The sequence below is a fragment of the Salvelinus alpinus genome, chromosome 19 (assembly GCF_045679555.1).
Source record: "Salvelinus alpinus chromosome 19, SLU_Salpinus.1, whole genome shotgun sequence".
Classification (NCBI taxonomy): Eukaryota; Metazoa; Chordata; class Actinopteri; order Salmoniformes; family Salmonidae; genus Salvelinus; species Salvelinus alpinus.
Window position 1 is genome coordinate 32,165,500 of NC_092104.1, and position 25,451 is coordinate 32,190,950.

General features: G+C 43.3%; 1 protein-coding gene across 2 annotated transcripts; it reads right to left on the reverse strand.

Annotated features, from left to right (window-relative positions):
- Window positions 1–52: 52 nt before the first annotated feature.
- kntc1 (kinetochore associated 1) lies at window positions 53–24,931 on the reverse strand. Of its 2 annotated transcripts, none has more exons than XM_071353065.1 (62): window positions 24,728–24,931; window positions 24,198–24,342; window positions 23,145–23,265; window positions 22,931–23,046; window positions 22,722–22,800; window positions 22,543–22,620; window positions 22,408–22,442; window positions 22,198–22,308; window positions 21,882–21,975; window positions 21,671–21,723; window positions 21,438–21,550; window positions 21,257–21,311; window positions 20,981–21,079; window positions 20,635–20,678; window positions 20,428–20,490; window positions 20,255–20,330; window positions 20,034–20,159; window positions 19,525–19,691; window positions 17,411–17,522; window positions 17,132–17,275; window positions 16,955–17,011; window positions 16,744–16,815; window positions 16,424–16,543; window positions 16,152–16,295; window positions 15,885–15,980; window positions 15,645–15,748; window positions 15,428–15,530; window positions 15,213–15,347; window positions 14,972–15,091; window positions 13,106–13,178; window positions 12,847–12,914; window positions 12,432–12,733; window positions 12,034–12,206; window positions 11,729–11,829; window positions 11,424–11,568; window positions 11,230–11,286; window positions 10,977–11,140; window positions 10,334–10,438; window positions 10,051–10,179; window positions 9,825–9,941; window positions 9,524–9,633; window positions 9,136–9,355; window positions 8,935–9,024; window positions 8,634–8,799; window positions 5,457–5,515; window positions 5,054–5,270; window positions 4,877–4,950; window positions 4,452–4,662; window positions 4,137–4,249; window positions 3,945–4,000; window positions 3,774–3,852; window positions 2,775–2,899; window positions 2,545–2,680; window positions 2,325–2,420; window positions 2,119–2,175; window positions 1,935–1,989; window positions 1,783–1,846; window positions 1,461–1,590; window positions 1,110–1,199; window positions 778–932; window positions 519–618; window positions 53–263 (listed from the first exon to the last, which is right to left on the reverse strand). In XM_071353065.1, the coding sequence occupies exons 2-62, from the start codon at window positions 24,321–24,323 to the stop codon at window positions 234–236; spliced, it is 6,630 nt and encodes a 2,209-aa protein (XP_071209166.1). In that variant the 5' UTR covers window positions 24,324–24,342; window positions 24,728–24,931; the 3' UTR covers window positions 53–233. The 2 variants fall into 2 exon arrangements, with proteins under 2 accessions (XP_071209166.1, XP_071209165.1); XM_071353064.1 differs by having other exon boundaries at window positions 24,605–24,931.
- Window positions 24,932–25,451: the final 520 nt, after the last annotated feature.

Here is a 25,451-nt window from a genome sequence, read left to right on the forward strand (position 1 = left end):
AAAACTAAACATTCCCTTGTCTTGAAAATGAAGCATTTCACCAGAAACAATGTTTAGTGTGTAGTTATTTATAAAATAGATACAGTGAATATTACATGTGAATAGTTTGAGTAAGGAGACAGTAAGTGCAAACATTACATTTCTAGCCCAAAGACAGACACATTTGAATAAACATACTGTGAATATATTTTATGTCCCATATGTGTTCTTCATCCTGTTCATATCCACACCATTTACTTATCTATATCGATGCTGAGAAACTTCTGCAAAACAAAGCCAAAAAATAACAAATAAAAGTGAAATGACATATTAGTGCTCCTGTGTGGCTCAGTTGGTAGAGCACGGCACTTACAATGCCAGGATCTTAGGTTTGGTTCCCACTGGGGCCACCCATACAAAATAATGTATGCGCGCATGACTAAGTTGCTTTGGATAAAAGTGTCTGCTAAATGGCATATATTTATTTAGTTTCACATTAGTAACAATTTATGTTATATAGGAATGCCGACTATAGTTACCTTCAGGGCACTGGATGCAGGGGACATGTCTGGTATTAGTTTCCCTTTACGCTCCCTGCGTTTCAGATACTCATGGGCCAGGGAGTTGGCATCCTCCTCACTGAACACCAGAGGTCAAAGGGTAAGGATTAAAGTAATTACGTATATTAGAAACAAACATTTCTCTGCTCATACCTGCCTGGAGTGTGATGTTAACATTTTCATTCAATTCTATTATACATAAAATGATGCTTGTAAAATTACTGCTTTGAGGACTTACCAGCTGTGGGAGATCAAATAATCTACCAGGTTCTTCACCTGGTTGCAGTCACCACTTGACACAATGTGTTGCTTGAGAAGATTAAAGTGCTTGGTCTTCCACAGCTTCTGGTACTGCCTGTTTTGGCAAATGAACGTCAAGACGGTGTCCCTTATCTGGGGTGGAGAAGAAATTAGTTAATGACACATTCTGAATTCCATACATTTATCAAAACAACTAAACAAAATAATCCAATGTGTAAAAGATTATGGAGAACAGATGAAATCACAAATACAGTAGAGCCAAGAGTGGTTGACTAATGAAGGCAATAAGAGAAAGTGATTGCAGCTTACCTGTGAGGGAACCCCTGCCAACTCCCCAGTGTTCATATGCTCATCCAATTGCTCCAGGATGGTGATGGGGTTACATGCTGACAGGAGGCCCTGGGAGGGAGCAATCATATACACTACACAGTAAGCACATCAAACAAGGGGAAGAGACTCATGCATAGACACTCCCAATACCTTTAATAGTTTTACTCAGATTCTTGGACAGTTTGTGGCTATTGTTAAACCAAAACAATTGAATGTAATTCCATCTAAAGATGCAGAGAAGAATTTGGTAAAGGGCAGATATGTTAGGGGGCTGGTGGTGTGCCACTACCACCACTATCCTTATGGAACCCGCAGACCCAGCTGCATCACCTGAATCTGCTGTCCCTTCCTCTTGGCACAGGGGATGAGCAGGAGGGCACCTAGGGCAAAGCCTGGCAGACTGAACTGGGCAAAGCGATTGGCGATGCCTATCAGGTCCAGATTCAACAGGAACGGGCACCTGCCAGAGACCAGGGAAGATGCTGGGATGAGTGGGACATGGAGAATAAAGGATGAATCAGCACTTTGTCAAAGATTTGAGGAATTATTGTGTAGTAATGTTACCATGGTAATGCCATGACACCATTCTTGATCCCTATGTGACAGTTCTAGAAATTGTTATCAACCTATTCTATAAAGCAACAGAACATACTTAAGGAGGAGAACAAAGGTCCTGTAGAGGGTTGCTTGCTGTTGGGGGCTCAGAGGAAGAGACGCTGTGTGAGAGAACATAACCAATGATTTTGCTGACTTTCTTCACCTCACCTTCATGTTTTTGAGTTGTGGTCTAATATATTAATTTACCTGATACAAATGGGGCCAGGATCATACTTCTCCAGGTCCTGGAAAAACTGGAGACCTGGATGAAAAAAACGCAGCTTTAACAAGAACTGTCCAAGCCAAAAGAGTAGGTGGTGGCTGTGAATGTTCTCTCCCTAAAATGTACATAATGGGCTCCTTGAGACACGTTGAACCTGGTTGTAATTACCTGCCAAAGAGAGGGGACAGCTCCCAGTGCCTCCAATACCTTTTGCAAGTCGCTTATCTGAAGAGCAGATGGGAACACCAAATTTGGTGCCACCACAACATATCCTGTCTTAATGCCATATAACTTCATTGACATGACAGACTGCAGAATCTATTATTTCTAGCAGTAGTATTGTTCTTGAAACTGTGTAGACTGCCTCTTCTCACCATGTTGAAGCCCAGTAGTTTCTGCAGTAACCCATTCCACAGCTGAGGGTCAAACACCTGGTACTCCAGGCTAAGGTCTGCCACCAGACGCACAGCCTGCAGAGACAGGAGGCAACTTCAGCTCAATACAAACCTAACTACCTCGTCTTGGTTGCATCACATTGAATGAAACCGACTGAAATCATCTAAAGCATCCAGTACATTGATCGAGTCGGCCTACCTGTGGCTCATGACTGTGATTCTTCCACAGTCCCTTGACCATGCCCTCTTTGGGACTGTTGAGGAATGACTCCACTGTGTAAGGGATGTTTAGGTCCTCCAGCTGAGACAGGTAGATGTAGCACTTCAGATAATACCTGCAGGAGAAAAAACAGCAACAGAACAGCAGCAGTCAGGTAGAGACTGAATCAGTTATGGCTACTGGCCTTTATTAGAGCGAGGAGCGCTTACTGGACTTGTGTCTTGGGGATGTGTAGCTGTGTTTCCAGGGTGGTGGGGTCAGCGATGTGGATGAGACAAAGCAGGGCCCGACTCCGGTGGCAGAAAGTAAGACGTGGCCCGGAACTGCTGAGGGGCTAGGAAGATATCAACAATGGGAATTCAACACTTTGACATACACAATGCTGGGTAACACTTTACGTGACACCGAGCATCATAACAGTCATAAACCATGTCATAACCTGTTATATGGTCATAACACTGTCATGACCTATATAATAGACCTGTTGTAACAGAGTTATTTTATGGCTGGTTATAACACCTACAAGTGTCAAAACCCACAAAACCACACAAGGCAAAACATTCCATTACATCATAGCCTATGTGTCAGTGTGTTCATGATATATATATATATATATTTTTTATGTACCATGTTAAATTGTCTTTGTAATTGCACACACATTGATGTCAGACATGCATCTACCCCAATGCTCTGTTGCTGATATGAATGCAGGAGCAGGACAAGACACCCTCTTTTTGACTGATGACTGATATAAGGTCATGTATGTGTGTTAGGCCTATCTGGCTTATATGATTATGATGGTCATAATGCTTCTTGACAGTGTCATAAAGTGTATTTTCTACAAATTATTTAAAATATGAAAAAAAGAGAATTCATTACAACAAAAGGATTTAAGAAACAAACTTTCCATGAAAGGAAAATTCTTGGGAGGGAAAATACACTTATTTGAAACGTATGTGTCAACCCACATTTTTAAGTGTCATAACCAGCCATAAAATAACGCAATATGTCACAACAGGTGTAAAAATATGGGTCACGACAAGTTATGTCTGCTGTTATGACATGGCGTTAAGTAAAGTGTTAGCCAATTCTGTAAAGCCCCCTACTGTTTCCCACCAGCCCACCAATTCCAAACTAAATGTGGAACATGTAATGATTAATATAGGAACTTATCGATCAATTCTGACCCATCCCATCTACCAACTCACCCATGTTTCTGCTGAGAGGATAGGGCTCAACAGACAGACTCCCACATCCATGGAATAGATCTGCAGTAGGTACACCACCCTGAGAGTGGGGGACATGGGAGACATCTCTTGTTAATGGTCTATAGTGAAATGTAAGGCTATGATAGTCAAGTGATGAATGCAGGGAGCTACCTCATAAGATCTGAATCCTCCTGAATGTCATTGACACAATCCTGGTTGTTGATGTCCTTCAAAATAAAGAGCCTTCGGTTAGGATGTATCACATACTCCAAAATGTTGTGCAAAATGACTATTTTCCCACCTAGTGATGAGCCCATCCAGTCTACCTGTGGCAGATCAGAGACAGTGTAAGGTTGGACTTACCTTGGCTGCAGCTGGGCCGGTTTTGCAGATCCATTTCTCCAGCAGCATGCTTCGGATCTTCAGAAAATCCACACTATTGATGGCTGCTATTTCTTTGCATACAGCGTGAATGTCTAGTCATACAAAAAAAGAAACTTAAAAAAAATGTTTAATCTGAAAATAGTCTGGTTCCATTTAGCTCTAAAAGGACTATAGTACATATCATCAATACAGTGATTCTGTAGCTCCACTTTGCCCTCCAGACAGGTACATGGAGCCATATGGCAATAAAAGTGGGCCTGCATGTGGTTGGTCTGGTCATGGTGGAGGGCTCACCAGGGTGGGTTTGGCCAGCAGAGCCCCTGAAGCGTTGCTCTACACTGCTGTGTTCGTAAAGGATGACGATGAGGCGGGCGGGCTGCCCTGTCAGCTTTAGGTGCTCTGGGCTGTTCAGCTGGCTGGACATCAGGACGTTCTCTGTGGCCGAGCGCTGGAACTGCAGCTTCAGCTTGGACAGGAAGGTCTCCACCCTGGTCCGCGCTGCCTCCTGCTCAGGGGACAAGATGGAGGGGAGAGACAATTTTTATCCTACAAGAATGGACTAGATATAAGAAAAAAAGCATGAAAGGGAAAACAAGACTGGGTATCCTGAATTCAAGCAGCTGACGCAGACATAACTACATCTGTAATAGTTAAACATGGATGAACATTAAGGACCGCAGAGCATCAACACAATGTAAACACAAAACATGTGGTCTAACCTCAAGTTTTGGGTCCTTCAGCCATGCGTCACCAAGAGCTAGGCAGAACTTTAATGACTGGGTCTTCTCAGTGCCTACAGCAGAGACAAAAAAAACAGTGAATAGGATGAACATTGATGCAGAGGCCATCTCCTCCATGAACAGTGGCATGGCAGTGTGACTGGCTAACGGTCTGACCTGGAGGCAGCTCCTGCGCGATTTTATGGGCTGTGGCAGCGGCCCACTCTGGGTTCTGGATGCAGTGGATGTACCCCATGATGGTCTTAGCCACCTTGAAGGTCTCCTTGCTGGAGGTGTGTTTTTGCCTCCTCTTATGTTGCTCAAGGAGTAAGGGCTTCATACTCCTCTCAAACACATGATTCACTGCTGACATGTACAGCTTGTCAACGCTCACCTGACAGAAGACAGGAAGAAGTAGGGTCAAATTCACAGGTGACCAAATTAAAGTCAATAGAAACAACTAATAATACACAGCTAATATTAGTTCAAATTCTGGTAGGCTTACCACTCATATCTAAAAACAAACATAACAGTAATGTACAGTATAAACCACAGCCACCAGTGGAGCAGAGTACTGTACCTTCATCAGCTTGCTTATCAGAAGCAGAGTAGGAAAGGTCTCTTCACTGAGCTCTGGAGCTAAACACAGAAAGAGAATCCGTCAAATCCTTATAGGAGCTAGAGTATGCAAAGAGTCCACTCAATCATTTATTTATGAAGTCTTATTGACCACATGAACATTGTAAGCTTAACTTCACTAGGGTAGGGGGTCGAGGTCAACCGATTAATTGGAATGGACGATTAATTAGGGCCGATTTCAAGTTTTCATAACAATCGGAAATCGGTATTTTTGGACACCGATTTGGCAAATACATTTTTTTTTTTTTACACCTTTATTTAACTAGGCAAGTCAGTTAAGAACACATTCTTAATTTCAATGACGGCCTAGTAACGGTGGGTTAACTGCCTTGTTCAGGGGCAGAATGACAGATTTTTACCTTGTCAGCTCGGGGATTCAATCTTACAGTTAACTAGTCCAACGCTCTAACCACCTGCCTCTTATTGCACTCCACGAGGAGCCTGCCTGTTACGCGAATGCAGTAAGAAGCCAAGGTAAGTTGCTAGCTAGCATTAAACTTATCTTATAAAAAACAATCAATCAATCATAATCACTAGTTAACTACACATGGTTGATGATATTACCTGTGTCCTGCGTTGCATATAATCGATGCGGTGCGCATTCGCGGAAAAAGGATTGTCGTTGCTCCAACGTGTACCTAACCATAAACATCAATGCCTTTCTTAAAATCAATACACAGAAGTATATATTTTTAAACCTGCATATTTAGCTAAAAGAAATCCAGGTTAGCAGGCAATATTAACCAGTTGAAATTGTGTCACTTCTCTTGCATTCATTGCACGCAGAGTCAGGGTATATGCGATAATAATAAACATTTTGTTTTCGAAATGATCGTTTCCGGATTCGACCATATTAATGACCAAAGGCTTGTATTTCTGTGTGTTATTATGTTATAATTAAGTCTATGATTTGATATTTGATAGAGCAGTCTAACTGAGCGATGGTAGGCAGCAGCATGCTCATAAGCATTCATTCAAACAGCACTTTCGTGCGTTTTGCCAGCAGCTCTTCACAGTGCTTCAAGCATTGCGCTGTTTATGACTTCAAGCCTATCAACTCCCGAGATTAGGCTGGTGTAACCGATGTGAAATGGCTAGCTAGTTAGTGGGGTGCGCGCTAATAGCGTTTCAAACGTCACTCGCTCTGAGACTTGGAGTAGTTGTTCCCCTTGCTCTGCATGGGGAACGCTGCTTCGAGGGTGGCTGTTGTCGATGTGTTCCTCGTTCGAGCCCAGGTAGGAACGAGGAGAGGGACGGAAGCTATACTGTTACACTGGCAATACTAAAGTGCCTATAAGAACATCCAATAGTCAAAGGTATATGGAATACAAATGGTATAGAGAGAAATTGTTCAAAAAATACTATATTAACTACAACCTAAAACCTCTTACCTTGGAATATTGAAGTCTCATGTTAAAAGGAACCACCAGCTTTCATATGTTCATGTTAAATCATATCAAATATTTATAAAGCCCTTCTTACATCAGCTGATATCTCAAAGTGCTGTACAGAAACCCAGCCTAAAACCCCAAACAGCAAGCAATGCAGGTGTAGAAGCACGGTGGCTAGGAAAAACTCCCTAGAAAGGCCAAAACCTAGGAAGAAACCTAGAGAGGAACCAGGCTATGAGGGGTGGCCAGTCCTCTTCTGGCTGTGCCGGGTGGAGATTATAACAGAACATGGCCGAGATGTTCAAATGTTCATAAATGACCAGCATGGTCAAAAAATAATAATCACAGTAGTTGTCGAGGTTGCAGCAAGGAACTTAAACGTTTGCTTTCTTACATGGCACATTTTGCACTTTTACTTTCTTCCCCAACACTGTTTTTGCATTATTTAAACAAAATTGAACATGTTTCATTATTTATTTGAGGCTAAATAGATTTTTATTGATGTATTACCGGTATATTAAGTTAAAATAAGTGTTCATTCAGTATTGTTGTAATTGTCATTATTACAAAAAAAATTAAATTAAAATCAGCCGATTAATCGATATCGTCCTTTTTTGGTCTTCCAATAAATCGGTATCGGCGTTGAAAAATCATAAATCGGTCGACCTCTAGTAGGGGGCATAATTTTCACTTCCGGATGAAAAGCATGCCCAAAATAAACTGCCTGCTACTCAGGCCCAGAAGCTAGGATATGCATATAATTGGTAGGTTTGGATAGAAAACACTCTAAAGTTTCCAAAACAGTTCAAATAATGTCTGAGTTTTACAGAACTGATTTGGCAGGCGAAAACCTGAGAACAATCCATCCAGGAAGTGAGATTTTTTTTATGTTTGTAGTTTTCTATTGAATGCCATTACAATATCCATTGACTTAGGACTCAAATTGCACTTCCTATGGCTTCCACTAGATGTCAACAGTCTTTAGAAATTGTGTCAGGCTTGTATTCTGAAAAATGAGGAAGTAAGACTACTGAATGAGTGGACCCTAGTGTCCCAGAGCTTTTTCATGCGCACGACCGAGAGCGCGCCTTTCTTGTTTACCTTTTATATGACAAAGTTATTGTCCGGTTGAAATATTATCGATTATTTAGGCTAAAAACAACCTGAGGATTGATTATAAACATTGTGTGTGTTTATAATCAATGAGTAGTAGTCCAATGTTTCTACGAACTTTACAGATACCATTTGGATTTTTCATCTGCCTGTTGTGACTGCGTTTGAGCCTGTGGATTACTGAACAAAACGGAGGTAATTGGATATATACAGGGACTTTATCGAACAAAACAAACATTTATTGAGTGAATGGGAGTCTTGTGAGTGCAACCATATGAAGATCAAAGGTAAGTTATTCATTTTCTCTATTTCTGACTTGTGTAACTCCTCTACTTGGCTGGTAACTGTTTGTAATGATTTGTCTGCTGGGCACTGTTCTCAGATATTCGCATGGTATGCTTTCACCGTAAAGCCTTTTTGAAATCTGACACCGTGGTTGGATTAACAAGAAGTTAATCTTCAAACTGATGTTTAACACTTGTTTGTTTTATGAATTTTTATAATGAGTATTTCTGTTTTTGAATTTGGCGCTCTGCAATTTCACTGGATGTTGGCCAGGTGGGACGCTAGCATCCCACGTACCCTAGTGAGGTTAAACTGAGTATGGTACTCACAGATGATCTTCCAGTAGCTGGTGGTCTGCATGAGCAGGTGGAAGGGCAGTCTGATGTTGGCCAGGGCCGAGGGTTCCAGGCCATTCTCCAGAAGGTGGCTGCTCTCCAGGTCTGTAGGGGGAGAGATGCGCTTGTAGGACTTCAGGTGCTGGAGCAGACCTATTGCCTGGAGATGAGAGGGAAATGTATTGCGTGTGGACGAGACTTGATCGTAATGCCGAAGAAAATCTGACATTGAGGATTACACTTATTTAGCAGAGGTATGTAGCACAAAGACACAGTAGAAATCAAGACGCCACACCTGACTGATTGAGATGCTGGTGATCTGCTCATCAGCTGTCTGTATGATCCTGAGCACCCCCTCAATCCTCTCATAGTTATATGGGCTTAGCTGAGGAGGAAAGGGAACACAAGAGTTAGTTAAACACTGCATTTCCTCTACACATCATTACATCCTACCACCAACCCCTAAACGTAGGCTGAGAGTTGCGTATGCTCAGACCTTGAGTATGGCAGCACTGAGGCTGATGGTGAGGTTTCTTGTGCTGTGCAGCATAGGGATGATCTGCAGAGCTCTCTCCAGGGCGTCTGCATGCCCTAGCGGCTGCTCCTCCCCCTGGCCCGCCCCAGGGTCTCCTGCCGCCCCCTCCTCCTCCTCCTGCAGCAGCAGCAGCGTGGTGATGTACTGGTTTATCACTTCGTCTCTGTTCAGACCAAAGGTGCTGCAGGTAGGAGGAACACACAGGACATACATACACTCATTAATTACAGCGTAACGTCACAAGACAGTATTAGGCAACTACAAATCATGCAGTAGTATCAGACCCAAAAACTAAAGATTGACGTAGCATGTTGACTTTCTATCATGTTGACTTTCTATAACAGCTCACCTGCAGTACTGGAGGATAATCTCAGGGGTGGTGTTCTTGTTCTTCACCAGGGTAGGGATGAGGTTACTCTTCATCTCTGGACACTGACGAAACACAGACTGGATGGATATCTGGGGAGAGAGAGACATGGCTTTTAAACCGAGTCCTTTCGCAAGGCAGGGAGGGTAGATAACGTTAATGCACCTAATTAGCAGGTATTAACGCAAAGTTTAACATTGTGATTTCTTCAGAAAACCAGCCATATCTGAAAGACTGCAAATGTTAAATAGATAGGGGAAAAAAACATTGAAGATCAACACACCCCTAATTTGCCCAGCTCGATTCCCCACTCTGCGTCGGTGATGACCGAGAGAAACTTCTTCCGCTCCTCCTGCTCGCTGTACAAGTTACAGAGATGGGCCCCCACCATAGCCACAGCCTGAAAATCATGGATATACCGACTTTGTCACATACAACATGAATCAAAACAATGACAAACAATTCAAGAGGGAACAGATAATGACAGTATATAAGTATAATGATCTTACCAAGATCTTATCATAGTTTTGCCAAGTATTGTCGATCACCTTCCACAGTATCTTAAACACCTCGGTTTTGGACAGGAGAGTGCAGAGTCCAATAGCCAGGTCACAATCCACCACTCTCCAGTTAAACACCTTTTGCACAGAGTAAAAACACCAGTTGTTATAGTAATCATGTTAGGTCTATTGTAAATTACACATACAGCATTGCCAAATACAATGTAATTTTATTGAAGAGAAGAATGTCAGACATCCTCCCCTGAAATCCAGGACAATAGTCTCAAATCACCTTGTGCAGGAGGGCAACTGCAACAGCATTGATAGAGGACAGAGTAGTTGTTCTCAAATCACTCAAGCACGCCTTATATTTTTGCAGGGCCTGCGGGCCATAGAGCTGAAAAGGGAACAGGTAAAATGTAAATACTTCCCCTCACAATATAGAGTAGTGGTCCAGAGAACAGACAGAGCTACAGTGAGACAAGTGTAAATCTAGACAGAGATATGTAGGAACATCAACAGAAATGCAAAGACTGATCAAGGGACTGCTTGCTCATGGTTCCAGGTGAGACGCTACAGTACACCCCTCACTTTCCTTAGTTTCATGTGTTAGTGAAGTAGACTATCTGTACAAAACACCAGGCGGGGAGGCATACAGGGGTACCACACTGGATTTTTTCCTGTTTTCTTGAGTCTCGTTTTTTCCTTTACATTTCATACAGTTTTTTTCCCTATTTCGTTCAAATGTGGTAAAACTCTTGCACTGATATCCTACTGTTATACTTCAGGTGTCATTTTTTGTATGTTTGTGATTTACGCAACAAAAAATTGCTCACTCAACAAATGCACATTAGTATACATTTATACCTCTGCTATACAAAACACTTAAAAACACCTGAAAAACAATCTTGACGTTGGTACTGTAGTCATCATACCTGAATGCCGAGCTTGATGTTCATGATGTTGGAGGTGACGTGCTGCAGACAGCTGCCAAAGGAGTTGACCAGCAGTCTGAGGGCCAGCTCCAATTGACTACACTCCTGCAGCATCTGATGCATGGAGGCCAGGGGCACCAGTAGCGGGTTCAGGAAGTTGGCATCTGCATGTGGACAAGGACACATGAGGGTAAGGCTGCATAAAAACGGCATTTATATCCATCTATTAATTGGAGGAAACTGCAGTAGCTACCTTGTTGGAAAGAGCAGTGAGAAAGACAGGAGCAGTCCAGTGGGTAAAGCTTTCTATCTGCAACATGAATTAACATGAGTTAAATTCAATTCAAATCAATAACTTAATGCTTGGGCATTATAAAGTAGTATAACATCACACGTGATACAATGTTAAAAAGATACCAGACACCTAGTCTGCAGGATTTTAGGTACCTGAGGAGAAGGGCAGCAGACAGTTGGTGATCTCATACTGGACTGGCAGGACAGACACGGGGTCCAGGATGATGCAGTCCTCTTTAAAGACATCCTGGAAGCTCCACTGGGAGTACGGGTCTCTTTCAGCCGCCAGGGACAAATCCTGAACACATGGCAGTGACATTAAAGCCTGATGACCTAACATGAACAAAGACTAAGTGAATGTCTAATATTATAATCTATTGATTAGGGTTGTAATTGAAGACTCTGGTAGGAATCTGGTAGCCTGATGGGGCAAAGTGAAGTGTAGTACTGGCACTCACCTTTGCTATGAAACCATAGTTGTCTGACAGCTGACACTGGTGGTAGACATCCATGGCAGCCCGTGTGCTCTTACACAGCTCCACACAGTCCAGGAGCAGGTCTGAGAGAAACAAGAAACAATAGGGAGCACATACTCAAGTCAGAGGTATCACTTACCAGGGTGCTAAAGTCATACAGTGTCACTTTATGTGAACTACTTACACTTAAACCATTGGAGGACAAGCTCCTTCTAAAATTAAATGTGTGAGTTCCCATAAAGACTTGGGTTAGCCTCCAGGCTCAGGGTGTTAGTGCTATACAGTACCTGAGTGGCAGACAGTGACGGCCTGGCAGGCCAGCTTGTGGATGACTGCTGGGAGGTCCACGCCTTCAGGGAGGATCATGGGCACATCTGCCTCCAGCATCTGGCACAGCTTCTGGGCAGCACTGAAAAGCACCTTCCCTGTGCTGGTGGTACCATGGTGCTTATACAGCTCACTATGGGGAACAGGGTCATGGGTTTGAAAGGAGTGAGAGACAAAGTTAGGAAGGTACCCAGAGTTCATTTAGTGCAAAGGCCCACACTACCATCAAACACTTCAATGTTGTGGATGAGATATTCAGATTATGGCAAGCCTTCATAAAAATAAAAACAAAGTGAGGAACATGGGCATTGCTTTCCTTTACTACCCCCCCCTAAACTTGGTTCCCCTTCCCCCTGACCTGAGGATCTTGAGGGCCTTGTCGACCTTGCCGACCCCCAGGGCACGCAGGGCCAAGTCAGCCCACAGCTCCTGCTCCGTGCGCTGGAGCTGCCGTGCCAAGCGGCGGAGGCCAGCCTCAGTGGAGATGTTCTTGGTCTTGCCGTCAGGGTCGTTGGCCACCATAGGGGTGGCTGTGACCTTGCTCTTGGAGGGACCTCGAGCACGGGTGTTCTCATAGGCTGTGATGTGATACTCCTGGAACTGCTTTCGCACCTTGGGGTCCTCATAGTTGTTAGGGGTGAGGAAGATGTCAAAGTCCTCCTGTAAATGTAGATTAGGATCCTTTCAGCACAGGAGGTCAAAGACCAGAAACAGTGAGTCAGGTGAGACCTTCATCTCTCATACTGCAAAATCATTCCATGATTGAACCTTACCTGTAGGTGAGCAATTGCCTTAAACATCATCAGATTGTTCTCGCAATCCACACTTTTAAAGGCATCCCCTAAACGGGAGAGAATTAACATTAACGGGTAAAAGTTTCTTAGCACATCCACACAAACTCTGGTACATTAACAGTTTATCAATACCTCAGACGTTAATTTTAATTTCTTCGAGAGATTATGTCAATATTGGGAGGTTTAGCAATCAGTCTTTTCAAGTACTACATTGATAGAGTTTAAAAGCTGCCACAACCTTTCTGGATCCTCTGTAAGAACGTCAGTGCCTCCACCATCACTTGTGCTATGACCATCTGGTGCTTCTTGTGCTGTTAGAAATTGGCCACAATAAGAACCGAAGTGACTCTGCATGAAGAGTATACTCCTATTGAGAAATGGCATGTACAGAACCTCACTACTAAACACTGTATTTCTAAATGATGTCAAACCTATTAAAAGCAGATATCAACGCAAATACACTGCTCAAAAAAATAAAGGGAACACTTAAACAACACAATGTAACTCCAAGTCAATCACACTTCTGTGAAATCAAACTGTCCACTTAGGAAGCACCACTGATTGACAATACATTTCACATGCTGTTGTGCAAATGGAATAGACAAAAGGTGGAAATTCTAGGCAATTAGCAAGACACCCCCAATAAAGGAGTGATTCTGCAGGTGGTGACCACAGACCACTTCTCAGTTCCTATGCTTCCTGGCTGGTGTTTTGGTCACTTTTGAATGCTGGCGGTGCTTTCACTCTAGTGGTAGCATGAGACGGAGTCTACAACCCACACAAGTGGCTCAGGTAGTGCAGCTCATCCAGGATGGCACATCAATGCGAGCTGTGGCAAGAAGGTTTGCTGTGTCTGTCAGCGTAGTGTCCAGAGCATGGAGGCGCTACCAGGAGACAGGCCAGTACATCAGGAGACGTGGAGGAGGCCGTAGGAGGGCAACAACCCAGCAGCAGGACCGCTACCTCCGCCTTTGTGCAAGGAGGAGCACTGCCAGAGCCCTGCAAAATGACCTCCAGCAGGCCACAAATGTGCATGTGTCTGCTCAAACGGTCAGAAACAGACTCCATGAGGGTGGTATGAGGGCCCGACGTCCACAGGTGGGGGTTGTGCTTACAGCCCAACACCGTGCAGGACGTTTGGCATTTGCCAGAGAACACCAAGATTGGCAAATTCGCCACTGGCGCCCTGTGCTCTTCACAGATGAAAGAAGGTTCACACTGAGCACATGTGACAGAGTCTGGAGACGCCGTGGAGAACGTTCTGCTGCCTGCAACATCCTCCAGCATGACCGGTTTGGCGGTGGGTCAGTCATGGTGTGGGGTGGCATTTCTTTGTGGGGCCGCACAGCCCTCCATGTGCTCGCCAGAGGTAGCCTGACTGCCATTAGGTACCGAGATGAGATCCTCAGACCCCTTGTGAGACCATATGCTGACACATGCACATTTGTGGCCTGCTGGAGGTCATTTTGCAGGGCTCTGGCAGTGCTCCTCCTGCTCCTCCTTGCACAAAGGCGGAGGTAGCGGTCCTGCTGCTGGGTTGTTGCCCTCCTACGGCCTCCTCCACGTCTCCTGATGTACTGGCCTGTCTCCTGGTAGCGCCTCCATGCTCTGGACACTACGCTGACAGACACAGCAAACCTTCTTGCCACAGCGCGCATTGATGTGCCATCCTGGATGAGCTGCACTACCTGAGCCACTTGTGTGGGTTGTAGACTCCGTCTCATGCTACCACTAGAGTGAAAGCACCGCCAGCATTCAAAAGTGACCAAAACATCAGCCAGGAAGCATAGGAACTGAGAAGTGGTCTGTGGTCACCACCTGCAGAATCACTCCTTTATTGGGGGTGTCTTGCTAATTGCCTATAATTTCCACCTTTTGTCTATTCCATTTGCACAACAGCATGTGAAATGTATTGTCAATCAGTGGTGCTTCCTAAGTGGACAGTTTGATTTCACAGAAGTGTGATTGACTTGGAGTTACATTGTGTTGTTTAAGTGTTCCCTTTATTTTTTTGAGCAGTGTATAAACGTACCATGATAGAACTGGAATAGTCTTAAATCTGCTGAATGCAAATACACCCCTACTGCTCCTGAAAGAGGCTCACCTCCTCAGACACATGGTCTTTGTCCTGCAGCTCCAGTCGTGCCCAGTTAGCCAGCCTCTCGATCACACACTCTGCCTCCTCGGGGGCGAGCTTTTTCAGGAGTGTCACACATGGCTCGCTCTGCAATTACGAAGCAACACACAGACATTACACACATGAAACACACAGAACAAAAGATATTCCCCATCAGAAAGCAACAGCCACCATGGGAGGAGCTATAGGCTGGGCTCACATACTGTACCTTGCTCTGGCTAATCAGCTGGATGAGGTATAAGATGTGTATCTGGGAGGTGGGGAGTTTGTAGGCCCCAGCCAGCTTCAGAGAGTCCTCCAGGGAGGTGGGGAGGTCCTGCTTGAGGATGTACCTCACCAGTGTCTACAAGGGGAGAATCAACATGGATCAGAAATTACATAAATATACACATCTACATACTGTACACACCATGAAACTCCTACCATGATTTGAGTGTTGTTGGAGAGGTTGAAGTTGCGGATCCCGTAGCCTCTGAGCAGCTTCCTCATCTCCATCAGACGGAAGCTTTCCTTCAGAAGCTCCTGCCTGTGGGATGGGATATGGAAGATTAGAACCCAAGCAGTCCACAAGCCTACAACTGTGACAAGTGAGAGTCAGGGCTCTCTGTTACCAGAGGAGGATCAGATCAGTAAGTCTTACTTGGGTCCCACCATCTCCAGGTGCTGTTGGACCAGCCTCTCCACTACCTCAGTCCAGGGCACCACGGCCTTCTGCATGATCTCCAGCACAGCGTCTACCACCAGCTGTACACGGTACAGCACAGATGAATACTATGTGCGCTGTATGTCAATCAAAACGTGTACATAAATCTACAATCCCATTTGGTGGCCAAGCCTTGAAGGGCAAGAAGTGGTTATTAATGAGTGTGTATGAACTCACGTCAGTGTCCGTGATGCAGCCTAGCACAGCCACAGCTTTGGCCTCCCACTCTGTGAACAACGTAGTGGTCTGGGAGCTGCAGCGCTCCAGCAGATCCTAGTGGGATAGAGAAAAATAAGCCAAAAATCACACGCAATGACTCAAATCAGATTATGTCTGACAATCAACAATCCAGAGTGACAACCATTTACAATATGAGCAGCTAAGTTAATTTGCAGCCAAGGAGAATGCATAGTAAAGTGTGTCTCCTGGTAGATAGGTAGACACCTTGATATACTGAAGCAGCAGCTCATCCAGGGGCAGCTGGTGCTCCAGGCTGTAGGGCCTGACACTGCCCTCCACCGTGGCAGGGATCAGCTCTGGGGCAGGCACCTTATCCAGCATGAGGAATGCTACGCTGCGGATACTTGCCTAAACATACCCACAGGGCAGATAAAGAGAGATACCATGTACAATAACATATAGAATTTCAACAAGATATAAAACGACAAGATAAGAACCCAAACCAGACAATCCCCAGATGGCTTTCACACACAGACCTTCTCAAAGACTGACAGGGAGAGCCTGCAGTTGTACTTGTTGTAGAGGTCCAGCAGCTGGCGGAGATTAGAGACCAGGGACTTGAGGTGCTCCACTTCCTCTGAACCATAGTCATCCTCCTGAGACCACCAATCACATTTACAGGAGGATAGGTTACTTCCTGCTAATCAATGACTAAGCATATACATTTTGACATCCAGTGTTTGAAAGTGAGCATGAATTGAGAGCGCAGAGGGGAATAGGAAGTGAGGGGGATGACAGTGAAAGTAACCAAGGGAAAGAGCTGATAAAATGAAGCTGGGGAGAAAATGCAGCTTACAGAAGGTATCCACATCCATAACGAGGGCAACCCAAGTTCTGCCAAGTTCAGTCCATTCTGGGGCCAGTCTCCCTACAGGAACAGAATTGGGTGAAGGGGCAGAAGAAATGTGGAAATGTTTAAGTGTGTAATCACCTACATTAGTCAAGTTATTGACTAGAGCACTCAGAATTATTCCTCAAGTCTAGCAATGAAAAGGTGTTGGCTTTACCTTTTCTGTTAACTCCAGAATCCTGGCCCTCTGCTCCAACCACCTCGCAAGGATTTTCTACAAACACATCATTCAAAAGCCTTGTCAACAAAGATACTGGAAATACAAACTGTTAAAAACATTTGTCATCATGATCTGTTTTCTGCCCTGACAGAATATGGTGAGTGCCCACTGTACCTGTCCTCTAGGTACCACTCTCCTTACAAAGGGAACAATGACACTCCTAAGCCAGAGACAGAGGTCCTGAGATGGAAGGTCTTCTGGAATGGAGCTGAGCAGAGCATCAAGACCTCTCTCATCAAACTGCACTGCAATCTCTCCCTACAGGACAACCACAAAAACAGCAGACAAAGATCCATTATCCTCCAGTAAAAGCCACATATTACAAGAGCAAAATATGGAACTCCATTAGATGTCTTATGGTGCAACAGTTGATTGTGTGATAATTTGTGTTACCTCGTGTCTAAGCCAAAGGTGCTGGGCCCCCTTCAGGTCTCCATCTCTCAAGTGGGACAGCATGTCCCCAACGTAGTCTGTGATGTTCAGAAACTCAATCCAGGAGATCCCACTGGAGGGAAACAACCAGGAGAGGAAATTAAACAGTGTATTATTTGGAAAGTATTCAGACCCCTTTGAATAAATTGCTTTTTTTACTTAATCTACACACAATACCCCATAATGACAAAGCAAAAACTGGTTTTCTGGAAATTTTGCAAAACGTATTAAAAATAACACTGAAATATCACATTAGCATAACTAAGTACTCAGACCCTTCACTCAGTACTTTGTTGATGCACCTTTGGCAGCGATTACAGCCTCGAGTCTTCTTGGGTATGACGCTACAAGTCTGGCACACCTGCATTTGGGGAGTTTCTCCCATTCTTCTCTGTAGAGCTTCTAAAGCTCCGTCAGGTTCGATGGGGAGCGTCGCTGCACAGATATTTTCAGGTCTCTCCAGAGATGTTCGATCGGGTTCAAGTCCGGGCTCTGGCTGGGCCACTCGAGGACATTCCTGCTGGAAGATTAACCTTTGCCCCAGTCGGAGGTCCTGAGCGCTCTGGAACAGGTTTTCATCAAGGATCTCTCTGTACTTTACTCCGTTCATCTTTCCCTCGATCCTGACTAGACCCCTCTTCATCAGACCAGAGAATCTTGTTTCTCAAGATTTTGCCTAAAGGACTTGTCTGAGTCCTTTAGGCAAACTACAAGCAGGCTGTCATGTACCTTTTACTGAGGAGCAGCTTCCATCTAGCCACTCTACCATAAAGGCCTGATTGGTAGAGTGCTGCAAAGATGGTTGTCCTTCTGGAAGGTTTTCCCATCTCCACAGAGGAACTCTGGAGCTCTGTCAGAGTGACCATTGGGTTCTTAGTCACCTCCCTGACCATGTCCCTTCTCAACCGATTGCACAGTTTGGCCGGGCGACCAGCTCTAAGAAGAGTCTTGTTGGTTCCAAACCTCTTACATTTAAGAATGATGGAGGCCACTATGTTCTTGCTGCAGAAATATTTTGGGACCCTTCCCCAGATCTGTGGCTCGACACAATCCTGTCTCAGAGCTCTAAAGACAATTCCTTCAACCTGCTCTGACATCCACTGTTAACTGTGGGACCTTATATAGACAGGTGTGTGCCTTTCCAAATCATGTCCAATCAATTGAATTTACCACAGGTGGACTACAATCAAGTTGTAGAAACATCTCAAGGACAATCAATGGAAACAGGATGCATCAGAGCTCAATTTCGAGTCTCATAGCAAAGGTTCTGAATACTTATTGTTAGGTGAAAATTATCTGTAATTGAATGATTAGAATATTCCGCCCTGAAACATATAATTGTATGGAATTGATTGGAATGTATAAAATCATAATCAAAATCAATAAATGTGTAGTCCTAGTCAGAATTAGGGTAAAGACAATATGTCTTTATGGTATTTTAAACAGACTGACTGAGCTTGGTGCCGACCTGACTAGAGATTTGGGAGAGAACGGGGAGTACGGCTCAAGGACAAGGTCACTAATCTCTGTCGGCTGGGTAGCAGGACATGTGTGTGCGTATGGTTGTGTGTGTTTGTGCGTGTGCGTATGGTTGTGTGAATGTGTGGGCGTGAGAAGTCAGTATAAAATGTATTGTTTTGTATTCTTGACTTTAGAACGTTCCCGTGAATAAACCTTTTTGACTATTTTAGCTGGGCCTCCGTCTGTTTCATTCGACCAGGATCTTACAAATTCTTGTTTGCAGACTGAGGAATAATTAAATTGGGTTATATACCTTGAGAACTAAATTCTCTTATCACTTATGTAAATAAGGTATCAGTTTATTTTTAACACATTTGCAAAACGTATAAAAACTTGTTTTCGCTTTGTCATTGTCATTGTGGGTTAAATTGTTTTTTCCTCATTTTAGAATAAGGCTGTAATGTAACAAAATTTTGAAAAAGTCAAGGTGTCTGAATACTTTCCGAATGTAAGTACAGGCATGGCACTAATTTACACAGTTACAATACATATACTCTACATACTCAATACCCTTTAGCAAGCAAGGCATAGAATTACAGTCAAATTGAACATACTTGAACTTGTCCAGGCTGTGGAGACAGCAGAAGGTGGCAAGTCTGGCCAGAGCCTCCTGGATCTGTGAGGAGGGGCAGCGGGAGGCAGCATGGTTCAGCATCTTCTCTGCAGTGTCAAAGGTCGGCCACGGAGCCTTGAGGCAGTACTCCACCACATACTGCACATCCTGACACACAAACACACTCGTCAATGAGCACAGTGTACTTATTTGATCTCAACCTTTCAGGAAATGTTTACATTTGAAAATGTAGATGGCTTGTTTAAGAGCACTGGTATAGAACAATTAGGCCTGCACACTGTTAAATAGCACATCTACTGTAGGTTTGCCAGCTTGTGATTCAAACGTATACCCTTCTCTCCACACCAGTCAGAGTTTGAGAATTATACCATCTCCATTTTCAAGTCTATTTGTTTATAGATTCAATGTTTATGTTCCAGAATATTAAGGAAAGTTAGCTGGCTGACTTATCTTGCTTTGTTATATACCCCCCCCCCCGAAAACACTCACCATGATCTTCATCAGGTTGGTCTTGGCCTCCTCCACCAGGTCAGACCATACGTCCTGCCCATAGCCACCCACAGAGGCTGACGCCAGCTGCTCCAGCACAAAATCCAGCTTCACCTTATAGACAAGCTGGGTGGACAGGGAGGGAGGGTGGCTGGTCAGTCAGGTACATTTATTATTCATTTTAGTTAGAATACATTTTCAACGCCAGAAATTACACCAACCTCAACATCAAGCTCAAATGCTATGGCAAACTTTTCTGCCTCCTCAAATTTGTGTTTGTAGAGAAGTCTGCTGAGTCTGGGGACAATAAAGTGCGTTTACTGATACTGACATCTTGTACGTAACTAGTGCAAGGATATGGAAATATGCAGTGTGTGTGATGACACTACTGTACCTGTTCTCAGGCAAAGCCTCTGTGAAGCATCTCATGACGACAGAGGATATATGCTCCTCAGAGCTAGTTGTCAGAAAAAAGAAAGAAAAAAGAAATGGATTTACACACATCAAATCACTGTTATTCAAAGTTATTTGTGAAACTCCACCACCTGAGTATTTACTCAGGGAAACTCTAGTGTCCTTAAACAACCAAAGAAACACCTACTTTTGTGAATTCTCGTAAATCCCCTCTAGTAAATATATAGTGTCCTGAAATTCAGAAGGATAAAAACAAATGTACGGAGGTTGGATAGTCTGTCAGAGCTTCAGCATCCTTTCATAATCTAAAGTAAAATAACAATGACTTATTGTTCCATTATCCTTCGCTACGTGGGTATTGTAATATGGTGTGATATCTGACGGGGTTGGGAAAGTCAATTCCATTTAAATTCAGGAAGTACACTGAAATTCCATTCATATGCTCTACAATCAGGATTTTTTTTAAATTTGGTGTACTTTCTGAACCTGATATCTGATGCAATCAGAGTGGATTATAATTGTTTATGGTTTACCGTGCTTATTCTTGTCTGGACCAGGCAGGCTGTAGAGGAGACCTCCAGAGAATAGAGGACAGTCATGGAGGGAAGAGAGCGCACCTGCAGGCTCCTCATCTAAGGATAACAAAACAGGGTGTTGCCATCAACAAACAAACAAACAAACAAACAGTCAGAGAGGACCTCAGATGATTCTTACAACTATTTCAACCAGAGGAGCATTAATGTATGTACATAATAGGACTACTACTAACAAGTAGCTGTCTAGAAACCATAGAGACAGACTGGAGTTACCTGGCTTTTGTCTTGCATGGTCAATGTAATGATTTTTGTGCTGGCACTTTCTTGCCTATGAAGAGGAGAGGTTTTGTTTTCAAAATCATTACAGCACAAGCATTTAAAAATGAAACATTACATTATGTTAATAGAAATAGTATATTTCTAACAATAGTATAGGATTGAAGTGAATACATACGTGGCTATTGAAGCAGAGTCACACTCTGTGATGAGTAGGAAGTCATGGATGGAGAGGTCAGGCCAGCAGCACACCATCACCAGGAAATGCAGGTCCCAAAGACTCAGAATGTTCTAAGACCAATTGAAAGGTAGAGAAAGATTAATGTCCAACTTTACCATTTTGGAATGACCAAAACAGCTAAAGAATAAAATTATAAACTGATTGATGGAGATTCATACAGCTGGACTCACCTCTGCGCTAAGAACATACATGAGATTGTCCACCACCAGAATCTTTCTCACCCCTACAATACAGATAAGGGCAAAATTTGACTGCAACATTACTACACAACAATTCAAAATAATGCTATAGCCTAACTATTGATAACATACATAAGCAATTCAGGGAGAAAAGTAGTGTAGCTTTAACCAAAGCCAGACAGTTAAATGTTATTAAAGCTACCTGGTATTAGGCTGGAGTCCAGGAACTGACAGAGAGACATTGTGCCCTGACTATGATCCAATCTCCAGTGGGTTAGAACAGCTTCCCCGTCCGCCTACGCAAAAAGAATGCATAACCACATCAGTTATGCGAGAAGCTATACAGTTCAAATGTTACAATTGAATAAATATTGTATGAATAGCCTACTTGATGAATAAAAGTCTAACTTCCTATTATCGGCAGCAGTTCTCTCATTATGCTTTCAAGGATTTATCTTTGCATTTTACATACAAATCTTTCGTAACAAAGCAGTGCAGTTACTTGCGCACAACCATACCCCAATCATGAGGTGGATTTCATTGCCAAGGTTACACATCACTGCTGTGTTACATCCCCCTCCATGGATCTCCTTGGTGGAACAGAAGTCTGTCTTAATTAGAGACTGGAGCTGGAGAGAAACAATGTGATGGTTAGGGGTTGATTATTCTGACTTCATATCATTTTAAATCATTATTTTACCATCTCCAACATAGTTAAAGCCAAATACCTCTTTCAAAGCCCCAATGTCCATTTTCTCAATAGCTACAGAGATGAGAGCATATGGTTTAAAATAATTTAAAGTTAAATATAACAGGTCTCAAGTAAAAGAAAACTATCTGAAAACCTAATTAAAATGAAATACCTCTTTGAATCTTCTCCAGGGCAAGGTTTGTGATGTGAAAAAATCCATCTTGAGTAAGAAGGAACAGGTGGTACATCCCTGGCAACAAAGATAAGGATTAACCTTTCACCTCAACACACTGTGATACAGTATCATGTATCATTTTATTCCAAAGTAATGACAAACTATGAACAACTCACCTAAAGATGTCTTATCCTCCTGTAGGATAAGATGTCGATATGTTTTCTCATTTCCAGAGGGGACATTCTTCAGCATAGCCTAGAAGAGTAAAAAAAAAGAAGAAGAAAAAGAAAAGTATTGTAGACTCAGCATTCAAGCACTTTTGGGACACCGACACATTTAATCGCTGAAATATCATGGGGGATATGAGATCAGCCCCATCTCTTACTCTGGTGAGAAGAGTGCTCTTTTGAGGCACATAGATAAGATGGAGGTTTCCGTTTCTCTCGCAAACCACCAGAAACTGTCCGTCCAGACAATCATCCACAGTATCCACATCAGAGTCTGAAATAAACATGCTTTTAATTAACATCATCATTCACCATAATGCAACACATCATTCGATTAGACATCTACATACAGAACACAAAAGAGATACTAACCAAAGTCGAGATGCAGCAAGATAGTCTGATAGCTGAGGTCGAACAGGATAACAGTTGAATCAGCAACAACAATGCTGCAGTTTGAACTGCTGGAGGAGTAAAGCTGAGGATCTGACAACACCTGCAGGAAAACAATAATGTGAACAACTTGCACTGAAGAGTCAAGAGCATTAATACCGGTGTTGTGCCGAAAATCTCCCCCCTGACAGAATCCCCCCCTTTCGCGTTCTTCATTGCTGCGACTTGAAAGCTAGTTGAAATTTCTGCTCTTCACTCAGTTGTCAGTTTAGCCTACATTTCACTTATCTTAGTAGCAGAAAGCATTTTTGTCTGCCATTTTCGTTTTTTGTATTTGTTTCAAGTGTATGTGGCGGTTCTAGCTTGTATGGCACCCTGGGCGAATCCCCCCTTCAGCGCCCGCCCGCCCGCACCCGGGGGCGCCCCGAGCCACCTCCGGCAAGATGCCGCCCTGGGCGGCTGTTCATGTCACACGTACCTAAATCTGCTACTGATTTTTTGTATTAGTCTCTAAATAAATCTCTTTGCCAGAATTCGTCATCTCTCCCATGTCTTATTCGACTAGTATTTTTATAAGTGTAAGGATAATAATTCAGCCATAGTTGTTCTGAAATGTTTATTGTGTGCCACAGAAAGTATTTGACTCTAGCCCCAAAATTAAGGAAATTAGAAGGGGGAGATGTTCGGCCCAACACCGGCACTGTATACTGTGTTCACGTAGAAGGTGTTCATAACTGTATAGGTAATCAATCATGTGGTTAGAGAGTCGTTCACTTTTCGTCCTGACGATTAAACTCAACTCCCTACATACGATGGAGTTGAGCGACGACTACTGTGGGTGGAGGTGGACTAGACGTCTGACAGCATATAAAATTACGTTTTTATCAAAAACTATTGATTTCAGGACCGTACAAAATATCGCGCACGGTAGTTTCTATGTGACGTCTGAGCTCCAGCCCGCTACTCTAAAGTAGTTGCCGCTCAACTCCAACGTAAATCGTGGAGCTGAGTTTAATCGGCTACTTTTGGTCTTACCTTTTCAGGTGAGGCAATTTTGACCAAAGTATCCACTTGGTACAAACCACTATTCTCCTCTCGAACATTGCAAAGGCGACCTGTGTTGGTATCCTCATTGGTTAGAAGTTCAACGTCGTTCCACATTGTTTCTCCGTCCACCTACCTAGATGAAAATCGGGACACTAACAGGTCAGTTATAGCTAGGAAGCTAGCTAGATAGTTAGTTACTTAGCATATACCTATTTACTTGGTATGCTAGTACTATACTGCAGAGCTGTCACCACTCTTTGCTGTCACGTCAGTTAACTACTGAGTACCGTAGCTAACATTAGCTAGGTAAAAATATGTATATACAAAAAGTACTACATACAGGTAAATAGACATGTTATAAAATAATTTTGACTATATTGAGGTAACAAACTCACCAGTTACAGGTACCCTGACAACGGTTTACTGGTAAACTGAGCACAACACCACCCTACTATGCGGGTTCAGAATTTGGCGGTTTAAAACAAAGACCCTAACGAGAGAAGCACAACTCTACTTACTTCCTGTGTAGTTACAGGAGCATAGTTGAACTCAAACTGATAAAGTTCATTTGAAGCATTCAATCAAAATGATAATAGGTTATTATAAAATAGTTAACTGATAGTGTTCTTTGTATATTTATTTGCACTCCCCAGATTGAGTTGGTGGAATGGAAGTCGTTCTAAAGCCAAGAGGAAGCTGATTCAAATAGCTATCTTTTTCCTTTCCAACTATCTTTAGTAGGCGTGCGGAATCAGTGATTGGTCATCCGAGTTCTCGCGTGTAACCAAATATTGTCTATTAGGGGTGCGTTCCTAAATTCACACGGGAGTGCCAGAGTGCCCTCGTAAATTCAGAGCAGTGTCAGATTGTCCGTTCGTAAATTCGGAGTGTTCCAAGCTCACACTGGACACTGACAGAGAAGTATGGTTGATCCGAGCGTTCCGTCCTCACATCACAATCAAGCTAACTTGCTAAAGTTGGCTAGCTTGCTAGCTACTACCAGACACACATTAGAGAACACCTCACTCTGACCAATTTACTTGCCCTAGTAGAGCTGGTTAGGCTGTTTTCATATATTGAGCATTGGTGACTGTAATTGTGCAGCTGGCAAAAAATTATTTTTAAAATCCGACTTTACTGACGCCGGTCATATACAACAGGTGTTGCGAGTTCGTAAAGTCATTAGTTATTCTGCGCTCTAGCAAGCTAGCCAATTTTAGCCAGTTAGCTTGAGTTCCTTTG